The sequence below is a fragment of the Protopterus annectens genome, chromosome 6.part0 (assembly GCF_019279795.1).
Source record: "Protopterus annectens isolate FY-2018-M chromosome 6.part0, PAN1.0, whole genome shotgun sequence".
NCBI lineage: Eukaryota > Metazoa > Chordata > Ceratodontiformes > Protopteridae > Protopterus > Protopterus annectens.
Genome location: NC_056737.1, coordinates 1,566,630,648 through 1,566,650,378, shown reverse-complemented (window position 1 = coordinate 1,566,650,378; position 19,731 = coordinate 1,566,630,648). Strand labels below are relative to the sequence as shown.

Sequence of the window (19,731 nt, the reverse complement as noted above, 5' to 3'; positions counted from 1 at the left end):
ACATAGTAACATAACATTTTATTCTAACAACTTTCTAAGATTATACAAGCGATGTTTAAAATGTGCCCCCAGTTTTGGGCCTTTGTCCCCCCCCCCCAATACATTTTGGCTTTTTCCTGGTTTCTTGTGCTGCACAATTCTTCAGGGAAAGAGATGTTTAGTGCTGCTTATGCAAAGTCTACTTGCATTGTTAGTAGCACAACATGTAGTATACTTGCTTTTGATGAAGAAGGCTGTGGGTTCCACTCTCACAGTATGCAGGTAGATTGCTGATACTGTACGGTGTTGTACTTTAACGGGAGTGGATGCCGCAGTCCTGTGAATGTCCTCCTTTGAAGGAGTTACCTACTAACTATGAACCTGTTATCCATTTGCCATCCATTCCATATTGAAATATTACTAGCTTATCATTTTTTAATGCAACATAGGCAGTTTATTCTTCAAGGGCAGCAGGCACTTTATAAAGTTGTTTGCTAGCAATGAAATATAGTTATTGGCTAGTAGCAACCTCTTCATTAGTTACAGATCTCTTTAATGTGGAATTATTTAGATGACTTTTACTTCTGCAGAGATTGTGCATATTTACTGATACTGGTGGTTTGTAGATGTTTCAGTAAACTTTTATGATGGAAATATTCTGAATTGAGCAGTTTTGTCATTATTGGTTCATGCATTTTGCATCATTGCTTACTGGAAAAATATTCAAAATAATAAATGTAAAACACGCTCTAACAAGTGTGCCGTATTATACAAGGAATATAATTTAATACAGTCAGGAAGGTATATCAAAGAACACATATGTTTTGTGTGCAAGAGGCCTATGATTTGAAAACAGCCCAAAGGTAATCTTTATCCAACACTGGCCAGATGCATTTTCTTTGAATGTGGATTTCAATGCTGTTTCAATGAATGTGAGTTTCAAGAGCAGAGAAGTTTTAATGCTAAGTCTATTTTCATAGTGAGACTGTATTGCTTTGTTTAGCAGTTGTATATTAGTGTTTGTGCTATAAAATGTAAAATAAAGGTTTGAAATGAAATCCAGATAATCATTGTAGAAGTAAAGCAGTATACCCATTACAGTGTTTATGGTAAATGGCGTGAAATAGCCAAGTAATGGGACATTGGAATGGCTGCAAAGGACTCTGTTGCCATATTTTGATTGTCTGTTCTTCAGTTGATATCCGATATCCCACAACTCCACTGGAGTGGCCGTGGTTACATAATCATGTACGCACGTTTTATGTTAATTGGCATATAGATTTGTACCTATTTTTCATGGGCCTTTGTCCAGATTTTTGATGTTTTCAGGCTGAGACATATGTATTAAACCCGTTTGTTTCCCTGTATGAGGGATGCACCCAGTACTGTATGGGGGAGGGGTGTTTGTACCCTTGCTGACATTCTGACCGCTGCGGATGTCTGTTATGGCCATAAACTTTCCCAATGATGGTGATGTGAGCACCTGCATTACTGCTGTTATTGTTTATGCCTCTCAGCCCCATGGATCCACACTTCTTACCAAAAGCTACCATTCCAGGGCTAGGTGGTTACAGGTGAGATCCTTCCCGCACAAGTTATCAATTGACTTAGAACCACAAGTATTACAAAACATGCATAATTCGTGAGTGTTTTTCTCTTCATAATTTTGTCACAATGCATGTTCTAAGATGTACAGATGACATATGGACATGCTACAAGGAGTGTTGTCAAACATGTTTAACTTAATATGCTGTTAATACTGACACTGTGACAACATCTGAATATTACTTGTTGTTTAGCTTTATTATGAGTATTAAGATTTCTCACCTATTTTACATATTTTGTTGATCTGCATTTTAAATTGGTTTTATATAGTCTGATTATCAGTTTAGATTGCTTTTACAAACAGTTTTAGCTAAAATCTGCTTGTTTTGAATTCAGTTTCTGTCCAGTGTCAGTAATGTAAAATAGAGATACATTAGCAGTATGTTTGCTTTTATTATGCTAAATTAAATGTGGGATCATTAGATGTTAAGCTCATTACATTTGTGATCATTAGATATTAGACTGTGACATCAAAGAGCAAAGCAATTGGTGTACCTTATGTGTTGAAATTGTGACTGACCAGACTGTGTAGTTCTTTGACCTCACTTCTCTAGATTAATGACGCAACTTTGATCAGTGTCACGCCACAAATGGGCCTGGACTGTTCCTTAAAGTTTTCCCAGTGAAAGGGCACAAGCGTAAATCGAGTTCTAGTTTTTTGCAACTTCAGAAATATAATAAGTTTCTGCAGTAATTTAATGTTTTTTTTTTGCTACTTATGTTTAATATTGTCCAAATAAAATATTTTTTAATAAAATTATTTTCTGTTAGAATTTCTAAATGCACAGCTGCGTTGGTCCTTCTGTGTAGGAGTTACATTGTTCACATATTTCAACATTTTAAGCAGATAGGAAGGAGCATGGTTAAGGTTGTTTTCTCAGAATGTGGGAAGCAGTAGTTAACTGTACCAGAAAACATATTGACAGCTCTATTTACTTGACTGCATTAAACAATAGAAGCTAATGTGAAGATAACTGGAACATAATCTTATAAACAGCTATCAAAAGCATCTCCTTTGAAGTAACCTGTGAAATTATGTTGCTCAAGGTGAAAAACCATTTCAGTGCAATCAGTGTGATATGCGTTTCATCCAGAAGTACCTCTTACAAAGACATGAGAAGATTCATACTGGTAAGTGATCTTTTGTGATATTTAGAATCTATGCATTGTTTGTATTATGGATTATAATTATTTAGTTTGAGAGCTGTATAAGTTGTGATTTTCTTTTAAGACATTTAATGCTTATAAATTATTCTATCCATGATAGTCAATTCTGTACACACACACACAAGTAAAGTTTCATAAAGTATTACCCCAATCATGATCATTTTGGTCCTACAGCTGGTCTTGTATCAGTAGTTTGAATGCATTACAACTAATCTTCTAGGTGAAACTGAACTGTATAGTGGGCAGTATCTATATATATATATATATATATATATATATATATATATATATATATATATATATATATATATATATATATATATATATGGAATAAGTCTGTTGTTGCTAAAATTAATGTTAGAAGCCAGGAAAACATATAATCTATATACTTTTATCTGTGTGTGTGTGTGTATATGTATATATATATATATATATATATATATATGTATATATAAATATATATATTTGTGTAGCTGAATGTCAAACCAAATTATAATGATTAATAAACCTTTATAAAATGAGATGGGTTAATTGGTGTATGCATGTTGATTCCCTAGCTAACTTTGCTTAATTTTCTATGGCTAAAAACTATGCATCTGATGTTGTAAATCTTTATTCATTACTTACTGTTAGGACTTTGGTTCCGTCCTCGGAACCGACACCGCTGGTACCAAGCTCACACCTACCCACAATGCCCCTCTCATAGTCTCTTCAGATCTCGTTTGCTGCATTCCTCGTCAGACGTGCCAAGCCTTCTCTCAGCTAAGTGTTAGCTTTTTTGTGGTTATTTCGAATCTTTAGTGTTTGTTAGACAGTTTTTATCATCTAAAGTTATTTATCATCTCTATACCCTTCTTTTCCTGAGAGATCGATTGCGATGAGGGAGAAGGATCCCCATGGTCATCCCCGGAAGACGTCTCATTTGGAGACATTCTTGAGATCCTCAAGCAGAGGGGAGACTGGAAGCTCTCCAACCCTTCTTCGGAGGAATCAGTGTTCTTGCAGGCGTTCTGTGCTTGGCCATCTACTTCCTGGGTGACCCCACCTGCAGATTAGCTCATTCAATTTATTATGCAGCGTGCCTGGAAGGCCCTGGACAACATAGAACCCGTCCCCTGGAGGCCAGATAAAATTTTATCCAATCCAGAAGACCAACCCAATTGGTCCAAACAGCTGGTAGTCGATTCCATGGTCATGGCGGTGGCCACCAAGAGGGAACTGGCGGAAGATAGTTCTACTGTTCATCCCCCGAACAGGGAGTCTCGGACTATGGACAGACTGGGGAAGCGGACCTATGCTTCAGTGACCTTTGCCGTTCAGTTGTTGAATTACCTGGCACACTTTACTTGCCTCCAATGAGACCTAATGTCAAAAATGTCTGCCTCTTTGGCAGAGGTACTGCCTGAAGAGGTGCGTGATACTGTTGCCTCTCAGCTAGCTACCTTGGAATCAATCCGAACTCCTCGATACGCTTGATTTCTCACACTACCGAGGGGGCAGCTCTAGCAGCCGCATCGGGCATCGTTATGAGACTGCATGCTTGGATGTATTTGTGTGACTTCGTGGACCCCTTTAAATCTTCCTTTGTCAACGCGCATGTTGACGAATCTTCCCTTTTTGGTACCAAAGTAAGAAACACACTTTCACGTAGTGAGAAGGACGGAAAGACCTTGTCTGCTGTGGGCATACATTTTTCCATCCCATACCCCCCCCCCCAGAGGTCCTACTCCAGGAGTCAGGGGGGAGGAAAATTGTGGTTCAAGAAGTCCCAAGGATCTTTTCATGACACTTATGATGAGCAATCCCCCGAGCGGGCAACTAATCGGAGCAGAGGGGGTCCGCGGAACCAGGGTGCTAGAGATTCCTTCTCTGGCTGACCCTTCCAGCACTCCTGAACAGCGGCCCGATTGCTTTCATAGGTAGGTACTAGGCTATTAGCCCTAGGGCCTATATAAGCCTAGCCAAAAAGGTACCCTGACTTTCGCCACCCAAGAAAATTATTTTCCTGTGCCCCTGTCGAGCAGAGCCACAGAAGTGATCCCTGGGGGTGAATTTCCTATTTCCCATCCAATCATCAAGATTGTTCTTGAAGAGTGCTAATGAAGAGCTCTGTTTGACATAGATAGGTAGTCTGTTACAGAGTATGGGAAGTCTCTGGGACAGGAATCTATCCCTCCAGCATGTTCTGTTTATTGTGGTGACAAGGTTTAGGTCCCTAGAGCATGTAGCTCGGAGGAATTGGGATTTCTTTAAGTGGAGCATGTCCAACAGCTCTGGGTTTGACATAGCTTTGTATGTTAGGCAGAGATTGCCTCTGAGTAGGCGATGTGTGACGGAGTAAAGCTGGAGTTTTTTGAGATGGTCTGCGTAGGGCATCTGTTTGAGGCCAGTAATCCTCTTTGTGAGGTATTTCTGTGGCCTTTCCAGTTGTTGTAGATGTCTTGTGAGGTACATACCAAAAAGGGCATTGTACTCTATAATGGGTCTAATGAGTGATGAGTATAGGGGAACGACGACTACTTTTTTTCTGGATGAGAAACCTTTTGTGATGAGGTGTGCCACATAGAAGGATTTCCTGACCAGTGTTGCAATGTGATTATCAAGGGATAATCTTCCTCCGGAAGCAGTCGGGGGTCGATTTTCTCTGCACCTACAGGCCTGGCAACTCATAACAACAGATGCGTGGGTGCAGGGAATAATATCCAGAGGCTATCATATCCCATTCAACCTCACTCCCAGACCCATAAAATGAATCCCCGATGTCTCACCTAGTCAGAGGGAGGCAGCTGCCTTAGAAATCGAAAAGTTGCTAAGAAAAAGAGTCATCCAACCAGTTCCACCAGACCAAAGAGGATCCGGCTTTTACTCAAGGTTCTTTTTAGTGCCAAAAAAGACAGGAGACTGGAGACCAATCCTGGATCTCAGCTAATTAAACAAATTCATCAAACCTCAAAAATTCCGGATGGTCACGGTAAGGGTCCATTCTTCCCTTTCTGGGGAAGGACAACTAGATGTGCTCTATAGACCTCCAGGACACGTATTACCACATAAAGATGGGCAAACACTCCCGGACATTTCTCCGCTTCCGACTGGGAGCCAATCATTATTAGTTCAACTGTACTGCCCTTTGGTCTCTCAACAGCCCCCAGAGTGTTCACCAAATGTATGGCAGTCTAGTAGCTCATCTCCAACTACAAGGATTCCAGGTGTTTCCATATTTAGACAATTGGGTCCTTACTGCCCCGACCAGGAATCTTCTCATTCTCAGTCTCTCTTACACGCAAAGCCTTGGTCTTCGCCTAGGTATCACGATCAACATGGACAAATCACACGTCTCCAACAAGAGCACTGGAATTCATTGGAGCGATCTTTGACACAATGCCATGTCAAGCTTCCCTTCCTCCTCTCAGGCTTTCAAAAATAAGAAACGAGATTCAAGTCCTTCTCCCGCAAACATTTGTACCAGCAGACCTTGTACTACAACTGTTGGGCTCTGTGGCAGCAACCATTACCTTAGTACCATTGGCGAGGTTGCACATGAGACTATTACAGTGGCTCTTTTCATCACGATGGTCGATCTTAACCCACCCACTCGACCACATGATGCGCCTTACAAATCTTTGCAAGAAAGAAATGCTATGGTGGATGAAGGCAGAAACAAATCTTTGTTATCAACCATTCTGTCTTCCCCAGCCCAAGGCCACGTTGACCACGGACGCTTCCTTGGTCCCCCATGGATGTTTGCACATAAATGTCCTGGAATTGAGGGCAGTTCTCTTAGCGTTGCAAGCGTTCCACACATCCCTTCCTTCCAGGACCATTGCAATTCAGTCGGACAACATGTCAGTCGTCTGATATATCAACAAACAAGATGGAGCCAGGTCTTACCCCCTGTGTCGGGAAGCCATGAAAATTTGGCATTGGCCGATGGCTTCCATCCGCTTTCTCATAGCAACGCACATTCCCGGGAGTTCCAATCTTATTGCTGCAACCTCTTTGCTTCACCCCTAAACAACAAATGCAGAAGCTATTTTGCCCTGATCCCTCCTCAGGGGGAGTCACCGAGGGATGCTCTGACACACGATTGGCCCCCAGGTTTACTGTTTGCCTTTCCCTCGTTCCCCCTCATCCTGAAATTTCTACAGAAAGCTCAAAGGTTGAGAAGCAAAGTGATCCTCATTGCCTCTTATTGGCCCCATCAAGTCTGGTTCCCATTCCTATGGCCTCACCTGATTCACAGCCCGTGGATCCTGGATCAATCTCAAGGTCTGCTGTCTCATCCTCAGGGACTGATCCACCCCAATCTCCACAGCCTTAAGCTCACAGCTTGGTTTTCTCCACTTCCGATGATTGCCAGGCTACCTGATATTTCATCCCCTATTCGTGAGATCCTTCTCACTTCGCACAAACCATCCACCAGAAAAATTTATTCCAGTAAGTGGACTAGGTTCTCTAGCTGGGCCAAAGAACATAACATAGACCCCTTTTCCAAGCCTATTCAGAAGATCATTCAGTACCTCACTACCCTGTTGCACGCAAGAGCTTCAGCATCAACAGTTACAGTGCATTTAGCAGCTATTGCAGACTTTCACAATGGAATTGACAATTCATCTGTTATGTCACACCGACTGTGCAAAACCTTCATGAAAGGAGTATTACATATTAAACCTCCTGTCAAGCCTCCTATAGAACCATGGGACTTGACGTTGGTGCTTCAGTCTTTAATGAGTCCTCCATTTGAGCCTTCTAATTCCTGTGATATCAAATTTTTGTCTTGGAAAACTCTACTTCTAGTACCCCTTACCTCAGCGAGAAGAGTATCTGAGTTGCAGGCCTTGAGTGTCAAGAGACCTTACTTGATTTTTCATAGGGAAAGAGTGTCCCTATGTACTGACCCCTCCTTTTTGCCCAAGGTCATTTCTGTTTTTTCCATTAATCAATCTATTGACGTACCGGTTTTCTTTTCCCACCATTCAGAAAGAGGGAAATACCTTCTGCATTCCCTCGATGTTCGTAGGCAACTTCGTTTCTACTTGGACAGAACTAAATCTTTCAAAAAAATAGATCAGTTGTTTGTGGCCTTTGCAGTACCCAGATTGTGAGTAGGCCTGTTTCCAAAATGACTTTATCTTCTTGGCTCAGAAACGCTATTACTTTCATCTACCACCAGAACAAAGTGACTTTACCTTCCAAAATAAATGCCGACTCTACAAGATCGATGGCTACTTCAGTGGCTTTTCATTCCAGAGCCTCTATGGATGATATCCATGCAGCAGCCACTTGGGCAAGATCTCATACCTTTATCACTCATTACAAATTGGATTTGGCCTCCAGGGGATGAGCATCTTTTGGTTCTGTGGTGCTCAGGAATGTCCTTCCTTAGGGCCATCCAGGACTCAAGTAGCTGTGGACTTGGCCCTAACACTAAGGAATGAATAAAGATTTACAACATCAGATAAAGAAGTTATGAGTTACCTTAACGTTCCATCTGTGTTGTAGATCTTTATTCATTTATTACTTCCTGTCCTCCTTCCCCTTGCCTGGACTCCTGGTGGAGTTCAGGGTTTCCTTATTAGTTAAGGTATCTGCTCAGAGAGCCTCCTATTATCACTATTATTACTTCTATACTATTATGGCGGGCAAACTCGATCTGAAGAGACTGAGAGAGGGGCATTGTGGGTAGGTCTTAGCTGTGAGTTTTTGGCTGGCGTGAGCTTGGTACCAGCCATGTCGGTTCCGAGGACAGAACCGAAGTCCTAACAGTAATAAATGAATAAAGATCTACAACATAGACGGAATGTTATGTTAAGGCATAACTTCTTTTTCATCTACTTGGAAAGGACATTAATCTATTAAGTTTCTAAAAAATTCTTTTTGTAGCCTTTTAGACCTGTAATAATTAATAGCACTATAACTTGCAGCAGTGTTGTAGCAGAGCAGCACAGTAATTGTACCCAGGAAGTACTGCTACACTTATATTTACTTTTATTTGTACCGATGTATTGATGTTTTATGATTAAATAAGATTTATTTTTATGCAGTTATGAGTTAGGGAATAATAGGATCTGACTTTATAGACTCATGTCTGCAGAAGCATGTGGTGCTTATACTGCAGGCATTAAAACTGCTCAGACTGCATCAGATTTCCCCATGCTACTTACAGCACCCTAAACCCTTATAGTGTACAACTGTTAGCAATCTTCTCCAGTCTTCTTGTGAAAGCTTGTGGTTGTACTTAATGACCTCTGGCCGATGTCCTTCTATTCCCATGTTGCGGTATTCATAACATGAGGGAGATCGCCCGAAGGTCTGGCCAATATATCAGAGACTTAAGACACTGCAAGGTAAGTGCAATGTTACACATAAAACAACCAACATTGGCCATAAGAGTGATGTCTGCATGTACCATTCTCAGAACTTTTTTGCCTCCAGATAGAACAACAGCTTTCACCATTCGTCGGATCGCCAAAGGTTTTCTACAATTCAGATAAGTGCCCTGTTGGGGAAAACTTTTATTACGCTTTCGCTACTGCATGCTTGTTAGAGGTTAATGTCATCCAGGAAGGACAAGTGCCACTGTGGAAGACAGATTCCACACAAAGACAGCCACAACCAGTGTTTTTTTCTGTCTAGGTTCCGATCACGGCTACAAGGCCAGTATCATCTGTCAGGCGTTCATCCCTAAAACACTCTGCAGTTGTCTGCCTGCTCTTAATGTATAACTTGAAAACCAGTGACTAAAGAGAGTAGTGTTAGGTATGGAAGGTATGCCAGGTCCTTTTGGTGAGCCCCTGAAGAAAAAGGTGAAAAAAGTAAGGCCTGAATCTTCGGCTGGACCTCTTATCCCGGACTTCCCTCTTGAGGATGGTGAAGGCCCAGAGGTATTTATAGTGTCTGGTCCTCCACCTTCTGTGGGTACTGATTTAGAAGCATCTAGGGAGGGTTCCTTCAGGATGTTCGCAGAGGTATCACAGATGTCCATTTTGGACGGTAAGGGAGAACCGTGGCTCGCTGCTTCAAAAGTTCCTCATAGTACCTCTCCTGCCTTGTCTGTTGAGGTTTTGCTGACGTTGGGTCTGGAGCCTAGGCCTGCGTTGACCCTTCCATCACAGCCTAGGGTAGGCCTTCTTCTCAAGATGAAACACAAACAGAAACATGCGTCTCCCAGTCAGGGGCCTTCCTCAGACTGGCAAGTCTTTTCCCAAGGGATTTTGAATGCCTTTCTGGCACTTAGGCCTTCCACTTTGCAACCACCTACTCCAGCATTTCCTATTTCCATTCCACCTAGGACTACATCTGCTGAACAAGAACCTCTGAAGAAGATGAATCATCTTCAGATGAGTCTCTGGCCACCTACTCCACTCAAATAGACCTCCTCTGGGTTATGCTTCCTCTGAAGTTGATTCCAACAGTGGAGATTCTCCTGAAGAGGATATTACATTTGGAGACACTTTCTCCAGAATGAAGGAATTTTTTCAAGAGGGAAGGCTCCCAGGTTTTGGAAGTACAAAAGATGTACTATGACCTCTTACAGATAGATTCTCCTGCTCCTTCAGCCATTCCACCAGCTTTACTAGCTTTCCAAGATGCCTTTCTTGCAGCATCAAAATACCCTGACTCACAACCTCCTGCTCTTAAAAGGCCAGACAGGTTTTATAAAGTCTCTGAAGGCAGTATTTACCTGCACAAATGTCCTCTCGCAGATCCAGCTGTGATCCCTCTCTTTCTGCTGATAAAGCCACTAAATTACTGCTCTCCACCAACCTGCTGCCCTCAGATAAGAACAGTAAAATAATAGAGTGAATTAGGAAAAAGGTCTACACATCTTCTACTCTGACTTTCAGGGCCAATAAGTATCAGACACACATGTCTAAGTATGTTCTGGCCCTACTTTCACAGGCTTCTAAATTGCTGACAGATCTCCCAGACTGCAGCAAAATCCCAGCTTACTTCCCTCTTGGCAGTTTCTTCCCAGGTTACCAGGAATTCCATAAAATGCAGTTATGACGCAGCTGAGATGTTGGCAAGATCAGCAGTATCTGGCTCTGTCTTCAGTAGATATACCTGGCTGAGATTGCAGCCTTTGCCTGAGGATTCCAAGGCAAAACTTATGGATGCACCACTGGACAACTCTGTCCTATTTGGTTCTAATGCTGCAGCCATGTTCAAATCCTTTCAAGAGAAAGGAGAAGAACTTCAGGAACTTAAACATATTTTTCTTTCCCCAGTTCCTAAATACCATAAGAACTACCCTTCTAGGCCTAATTTTGTAAGGAAAAAGACCCGTGCACCTTTTCCAACAACACAAGAAAGGCACATGCAGGCAGATGGCTTCTAGGTTGTCTCAGCCATCCTCTGCTCAAAACGCTCCTTTCCAGACAAGCCAGATAGTCTGTGACTACCCGGCAACTTTCTCAGAATTTCCTCTTTCCCAGCACCTTTCTCATTTCCTTTTAAAATGGACAAGCATTACCACAGACAAATGGGTCCTGTCTGTTGTACAAGGAGGTTACTACATAACTTGGAAAATCACTCCTCCCTTCTTGGGGATTCCACAACCCCTAAAGGAGCAGATCCACCTTTTCCCTCAGGTCATTCAAGACTTGCAAACCCAAGGAACCATGCAGGAGGTTCCCTCCTTGGAAAGAGGAAATAGTTCTACTCCAGGATGTTCTTAGTTCCCAGGAAAGATGGTCCTTGGAAACCTATTTTAGACTTGCCCAAACTCAATCTGTTTTCTCAAGTACCCACCTTCAGGATGCTCACTCTGCGCACACTGTTTCTACTCTTGCTACCTCAGGCTTACCTGGTTTCCTTAGACATAAAGGATCCATACCTTCACATTCCCATCCACCCTCTAGTCAATAAATTCTTATGTTTTTTCTGTTGCTTGCTCCCATTTTCAGTTTTGTGCTTTGCCTTTTGGACTCTCTGTGGCTCCTAGGGTATTCACAAAGTTTTTGGCTCCTGTCATTGCCTTTTGCAGACTCCAGGGAATTCTCATCTACCTTTACCTGGATGACCTGCTCATTCAAGTAGAACAGCCAGACACTTAGCAACAGAACAATCACACCACCATCTCTTTGCTCCTCAGTCTGGGATCCAACCAGCAAGTCTTACCTTTCACCTTCTCGGGACCAGGTTTTTTCCTAGGTTGTAGGATAAAGACAGCCCTTATGATGGCTTTCCTACCTTTGCAAAAGGTGCAGTCACTGCAGACTTACTTTCAACAGTTGCTTCCTTTGTCCTCTCTGACTGCCAGGGATTTCCTCAGGGTGCTAGTGTTCATGAATTTGGTTATATCAATGCTGCCCCTAGCCAGACTCCACATGCAAAAGTTTTAAGTTTTAACTGAAAACACTCTGGTCCCAGCATGCTCATCCACTAGTGTTTGTCCTTCCACTTCTTCCCTGCCTAAAGAAGGAGTTGCTTTGGTGGATTCAATAAATTTCTCAGAATCCAGGACTCCCCCTTCAACCACTTCCTTCAATTCAAGAAATGTTCCCAGATGCTTCAGATCTGGGTCGGGAGCAACTCTGGGGAACATAAAGGTCTTAGGCCTGTGGTCTCCCTTCATAAGTAAGCAATGCATCAACATCAAATAGATGAGGACTCTGATCCTGGCTCTTCAAGCCTTCAGACCATCCCTTCTACTAGGCCCGTTGAAGCTGTTCACAGATAATACCACAGTTATCTGGTATGTGAACAAGCAGAGGGTATCAGAGTCTTATCTACTCTGCATATTAGCACTCCAAGCTTGGGACATTGCTCTTCAAGCTAAGGTAACTTTGACAGCTGTTTATATTCCCTCAGCTCAAAATGTTCAGGCAGGCACACTGAGCAGATCCATGACATAAGCCCACAAATGGATGATCCACAGGGATGTGTTTCTGGACATTCTTCACCACTAGGGTACATCTCAAGTAGTTCTCTTTGCCTCACCTATATACAGACAACTTCCAAAGTTCTGTGGCAGAGTCCCACACCCTCTGGTTTGGAAGGTGGATACCCTGTCATTCTCATGGAAGGGCATGTTAGTCTACACATTCCCACCTTCCCCCTAATTCTGATATTCCTGCTGGAGATACAGAAGGACAAACCAAAAATCCTGTTGGTGACCCCCTTTTGGCCAAGACAGCATTGGTTCCCTCTTCTTCTGCAGTTAGCCAAGGGCAATCATCACAAGTTACCTCACAGGATGGATCTACTCACACAAGACAATGGATCTCTTATTCACCCACATTTAGCAACAATGAACCTGATTTTATGGGTGATAGGCTTCTGATACCTTTCAGGCACCTTTTCTTTTTTTTAATTTTTCCAAATCTTTTGGGTTTCTAATACCATGATGGGAATGGACCCCATTCCTATGTCAAAGTATAATTAAAGTGCATAAAATTTGTATTGTTTCAGTCTTTGATATCAGCCAAAAGTGCTCTTCATAGTACCCGCAATGTGCCCAGTAATGACTCCGTCTGCAATTCGTACAGATTTACATGTATTGGTAACATATCTAATACAATTGTAGATTTGTTTTTATAAGACCTGTTGCTCCTACTACTGTTGGAACTGTCTGGGTGTCTTTCTTCCACATTGCTCTCGTTTCTGCCTGCAGATCCTGATATTTTATGACTTTGTCTCTCTGTACACAAGACACTAGTCACTGGGTGTAGTGATTTTAATGATCAATGCTCCTTTTCATGGACCACTATATGTGGTTTTTTCGCATCTCAATTTTGAACTGTTGGTAATGGGTGATCCCATGTGATGTAGACATCATCATTTTCTGTGATGCCTTGTGGTTCATGTTTCCAGAGTTTTTCAGCTACTTCAGTATTATAATGTTTCCACAATCCCCATTGCAACAGTCTTGCCACACTGTTATGCCTTTCAGTATAAAGTCCTTTTGCCATTAGTATAGCACAACCAGCAATGAGGTGTGCAACTGTTTCCAGTTCTGTTTTATAAAGCCTACATTTGTCTGTTTCTCCCACATATTCACTAGACTTTGTAAACCAATGTGTATGTAGCCCACTATCTTGAGCTGCCAATATTAACCTTTCATTTTTTGGTTTGAATTCACCTCTCCTTAACCATTCCTGTGCTCGATCTTGATCAACATGGGGGTTCTTCCAGGAGTTTTCTATACTTGCAACTATATTTATGCATTTTCCACATTTCTTGCCTTCTCGTCTGATCCATTCACCTTATATTCTTTCTTTTGTTTTTTGGCACATTCAGTTGCTGCCTGATTTTTATCCACTTCTGGTTTGATTTTCATTCCTGCTTGACACCGATATGTTTCTGCTAAATTAAGAAGGTAAGTCATCTTAGGTTTATTCTTCTCATGTTTCAAAACTTTCACTATACTTGGGTCTTGTGAGGTCAGCCGAAATGCATGTAGTCTCACAATTGCAGATCTATACATGTAATCAATTTCTAGTAGGCCCATACCTACTTCAGAACGGGGAATATATTATCTTGCCATGCACTGATTTTTATAAATCATTTGATGAGCATGAAACATCCTTCTTGTTTTCCTGTCTAATTTATCCAACACCTTTTGGGACCAGTCAATCACTCCAAAACTGTATAAGTTAGGATAGGAAGAGCAAATTGGTTTATAGCTTGAATTTTGTTCCTAGATGTCAAGTTTGTTTTCAGGATTAATTTAAGTCTTCTAAAATATTCCTTACAAAGTTTTATTCGCATTTGTTCATGTTTTATTGTTTTTCCTTCATCAGTTCCCAAATATTTATAAATTTCCTCTTACTCAAGTTTTTTTATATCACATTCTTGTGCCAAACTGACGTTTTCTTGGTGCTGCAGCTTTCTTGCTTTAAAGGTTGCTTTTGCACATTTATCAAGACCAAATGACATTCTTATATCATCTGAAAAAGTTTTGACTACTTGCAGTTGTTCTTTCAGTTCCTCATCTGATGAGCTATACAGTTTTAAATTGTCGACAAAGAAAAGATGAGAAATATTTACACTTTGTTGCTTTCTGGGAGCCAAATTTTAGCCACGACCTAATCTGTTAATCAGACAGCTTAATAGGTTAAGGGCAAGGCAAAAGAGCAACGGTGACAGTCACCCTGAAATATTCCCCTTTGCATTTTTATCCCTGCAACAACAATAATTTGTCCTTTATCATGGCTTAACTGCAAAGTGGTTTGTCACTATTTCATGGTCACCGTGATGCAATTTGTTATTGTAGGCTCTATCATATCCATTTTTAAGCACTCTTTTATCCATGAATGTGGGATACTGTCAAATTTGTTTTGTAGTCAATCCATGCCACACTTAGATTCTTCCCCTTTTTACAGTCCTCCAATATGACTTTATTTAACAACAAATGATCCTTTGTTCCATATGATTTTCTCTTATTGCCATTTTATTCTGTTGCCATAATTGTGTTTTCTTCTAAATGACAATAAACTCTGTCGGCATCAATTCCAGTGTATAATTTATACGTCATTGGAAGGCAAGTTATTGGTCTATAATTGTTACGGTAGCTTGCAGGTTCACTCTTAAGTAGGAGCATTATGTTTCCCGTTGGTAGCCAAGTTGATGTCTGTTTGAGGTGCACATATAAATAGTTCTTACTCATGGCTAAATCTTCATATAAAGATGTTAATACTTTTAGCCATAAGTTAGGTACTGCAACTGCTCCTGGGGTTTTCCAATTAGAGGCTTTTCATAACTTTGTTTCAATCTCTGTGGCTATTACTTCATCCCATTTCATACCCTGTACCTTTGAACTTATTCTTTCTTTTACTTCTTCTATCCGTTTAACATCTTTGTTATGCTCCACAGGATCTTAAGAAATAGATACATTTTGGAGAAGGATTTATGCTTTTTTTGCGGTCATTCAGTTACTTTTACCTTGTTTCCCAATCCTCTATAAAACTTTTTTTGGGTCATCAATAAATTGGTTATGTTTTACTTTTCCTTTATATTTATGTGCGTATCTTCTAAGTTTTTCTGCATGTGCTGATATTTTTAGTTTATGATTTGCGATAGTGCATGATAAATCCTGATCATTATAATATTGTGCATTGCTTTTATCACGTCTATCTTTCTGAGTATTTTTGTTGATCTGTTCCCTCTTCTTTCTAAGAGTGACACTTCTTGTCTTAATTGCTTTATAGTTTTTTTCTGTTTGATACTTCCATGATGGTATTCAATTTCTCCCCTTCCTTTCCGTTACTACCCTGTGCTCTTGTGGTAGAATTCCACCTGTTATTAATGTAGCTGCACTGTAATATATCCTGTTTACTTCTGTTATATTGCATGGATCTGTGTGGACAGTCCTAATTACTGTGTTAATTTGTTTTATCAAACTTTTAACTTTTGGGGTTTTATTGTCCTTCTGCAGTCTATTTACTTCATTGATCTTAATATGTCTGTCTATCTCTATTAAGTCAAGCAATTCTTCTTGTAGCTCATTTTCTTCTAAACCATTTCTCTGAGGGCATGCTTCTAGTCCTGTAGGAGGCCAGGAAACCTAATACTAGGAGATCCTACTTGTCCAAGTGGAAGAAGTTCTCCATCTGGTGTGTTAATAAGACTAGATACATTTTCCGTGGATATTACCCTAGTCCTTTCTTACTTCTGTAAGCTGCTCAAGGCTGAACTGGCTTATTCTTCAGTTAAAGCCCATTTATCAGCCATTTCTGTGTGTCTGCCTTTGTCCCCCCCCCTTAGCTTCTAGACTAGAGGTTAAACATTTCTTAAAAAGTGTCCTTCACATCAGATCTTCCAGGAATCCTGTTCCTCCTCACTGGGACCTAAATTTTGTTTTGGAAAAACTGACCCAGACTCCCTTTGAGCTTGCTGCCTCAGCTTCCCTAAAATTCTGCACTTGGAAAACTCTTTTACTGTTAGCCATTACTTTTGCTAGTGGAGTTTCAGAACTCCAAGCTTTAATGGCTTTTCAACCTTTTCTGATTTTTCACAAGGATAGGGTGTCCCTTCGTACTAACCCTTCCTTCATGCCTAAAGTGGTTAATGACTTGTCCCTCAATCAAGCTGTTCACTTACACACCTTTGTCCCTTCTCCTAAAAACTTCAGTAAAAGGGTGCTACACACCTTGGATGTACACAGACAACTCAGATTCTGTTTGGATAGGGCCAAATCCATTAGAAAGTCTGAGAAATTGTTTGTCACCATTTCACCCCAAGGCACTGGGAAAACCTGTCTCTTAACAGACTATTTCATCTTGGATCTCTAGGGCATTTATTTTTGCTATGTCTTTCAGTGGAAAACTCTTTCTTCCTCTGTTAAGGCCCGCTCCACTAGAGCAGTGGCTTCCTCTGGAGCCTTCTTTAAAGGCCTGGACATTGCTTTTACCCTGCAAGCAGCTACTTGGTCCTCTGTCCATACATTTACACAACATTACAAGCTGGATTCTGTCTCCAGATCTAGAGCAGGATTTGCTAGAACAATTCTGCATGGCTTTATGGAGACGTCTTGTGCTCCTACCCCCTTTCTCACTCATGAGCTTTGGTATTCTCCCTCATGTTGTGAATACTGTAACATGGGAATAGAAGGACATAAAGTAGCTGTGTAAAATCTTACCATAACCATAGATGTCCTTCTCTTCCATGTTGCAGTATTCTATCCCACCCTCCTTCCCCCTTGGGTCATGCTATTCTTTAGATATTACCTAATTGCCTCTTATCCTTGGACTGGTGTTCTGGTTGGGGCATTCAGTTCTGAGGATGGTATGTGCAGATATCACTTTTTTGGCCAATGTCGGCTGTTCTATGTGTAACGTTGCACGTACCTTGCAGTAGCTTAAGTCTTTGGTATACTGGCCGAACGTTCGGGTCACCTAGGTGGGGATTTCCCTCATATTACGAATATTATGAATGCTGCAACATGGAAGAGAAGGATATCTATGGTTATGGTAAGATTGTACACAACTATTCTTTCCAGTGTTATAGTTTTATTTGTGAGATAAAATTTGTTTTTTGAGCCCCAGCACATATTTTCTTTTAAGGGTTTTCATTTCTTGTCAGGATGTGTCTTTTGTTACCTGTCTGCCTTCTGGCGTTCAAAAGCTTCTGCCAGTAAGTGCCCCTTTGGCAAAGAAATTTAGTCTTTGCAAGAGTTTTTGATATGTTTAGGTGCCTTTTTAACACCCATAAGTGTTCCATTTTTTTTCAGGGGTGGGTTTAATGACACCACTTCTTCTTCTTCTCTTCGGCTTTCCCCTTCCGGTCCCACAGCGATCACACCTTTGTCCGCCATTGGATTGGCAGGAGTTTTACGGTGTACGGTGTCTGCCTGCCCCCGGCCCAACCTTCCACAGAAGACACACTCACACGCACACACCTAGGGCCAATTTAGAGTGTCCATCCACCTGCAGCATGTCTTTGGGATGTGGAGGAAACAGAGCACCGAGGAAACCCACGCCACACCACAGGGACAGACACTCACAAGAAGCACCAGACAGGATCGACCGAGGAGAACCTTGCTGAGACTTGCTGTGAGGCGTGCAATGCTAGGTTTAATGACACCACTAAAAATTGCTATACAGAATCCCTTAATGTCAGTGGCAGAACAACAATAAAGGTTGCCAGACAGTTGGGATTTGACTCCCAACACTGTCCACCAGCAGAACATCAGGTATGTGAAAGACAAGAGCTATGGCCTTTGTTTTCCTCCACTCCTCACAAATAGATTTGATGGCTTATCAGAGGAATGGTCTCTCAAGTCAGAGCTTTGACATCCAAGAGTTTGCAGTAGAAAAGTTGTACACAAAATTGATTCATTTAATTTACCAAATACAGCCTGGCCTCAAGAGCATGCAGGGAGCAATGATGCACACAAATCTGATTTCACTAATTTACAAAATACAGCATGGCCTCAAGAGTATACAAGGAATGTGCACTGCTGCTGCTACTGCTGTGAGTATGGGCTTCCAATATCCAAACCCACACTAGGACTCAACACTGACTTCTTACCAAGCTGAGGCCTTGGCCTAGGATCCCAGTTCCCATTCTCACCACACTCTTTGTAAACATGAATGTCTTCATTGCCCCTTAGCCAGCATAATTGCCATCCAGACAAATCATTACTCACACACACCATTCCTGTGGAAGACATAATTCTCCAATTCCCATAGCTTTCAAACTGGCGAGGGAGATGTACTACCACCTTTGATATTGGGATAGGGGCCCAACAGACCAGTTGCCATGTCAGTTTTGATCAGTAGCCCAGTACAGTTTGTAAAGATACATCACTGGTAATATGCTTGTGACCTGGACTTGAAGGTTAAGTCAACAACTTGACAACCTAAAATACTAAATAATACTCTTTGCTCAGGTAACAAATAATTTATAAATAAATTAAACCAATACCCAGGCACAAGATCTTAAAAGTGAATGCCCTGAAAGTAAAGACATTAGTTAGTGTCAATACAAATTAAATATATAGAGGTAAATGCATTTCCACAACATACAGAAAAAAGATTTGTTACACAGATAAAATAAGTAAAAGGAAAACTCTTACTAAGCTAAGTAAATAACTTGTCTGACTCTATCTCAGAGATAGTGAAGCCTAACTTGCTGAGTTACCAGAATATTGTACAGACATATTGTAGACATCAGTTCACACAGACGTTTAACACATCAAGGTCTATCAGAAGTACTGACTTTACATAGTTGTCTCAGTTCAGAATATTTAGTTTGTTTCCTGCAGCAGCCAGTCATAATTACACCAGCGTTTCTTATATAAAAAAAACAGCAGACTTAGAAGGTTTCACTTATTGTTACTTCCTGTACCTGCCAACTTTAGTCTTAACTCAAAGTTCAAGAGTTTCAAACTGCATCATTTGTGATCTTTCTGGAATTAGAGGCAAACAAGTAAGTCTTTGCTAAGTGAAAAACATCTCTTAATATTAATGCATTTTCCAGCAGATATAGGTTCCAGGTTTTCAATCTATTTCTCCTCTCTAATAAATAGAACATAAG

The 19,731-nt window shown here is 41.1% G+C and overlaps 1 protein-coding gene across 1 annotated transcript in view; it reads left to right on the top strand.

The window, feature by feature from the left end:
- ZNF148 (zinc finger protein 148) overlaps nucleotides 1–19,731 on the top strand; it is a 1,243,505-nt gene that overhangs the window by 778,352 nt on the left and 445,422 nt on the right. Inside the window, exon 5 of the mRNA XM_044075013.1 lies at nucleotides 2,632–2,715. Coding sequence (XP_043930948.1) covers nucleotides 2,632–2,715 — 84 coding nt within the window. The remainder of the gene's footprint in view (nucleotides 1–2,631; nucleotides 2,716–19,731) is intronic.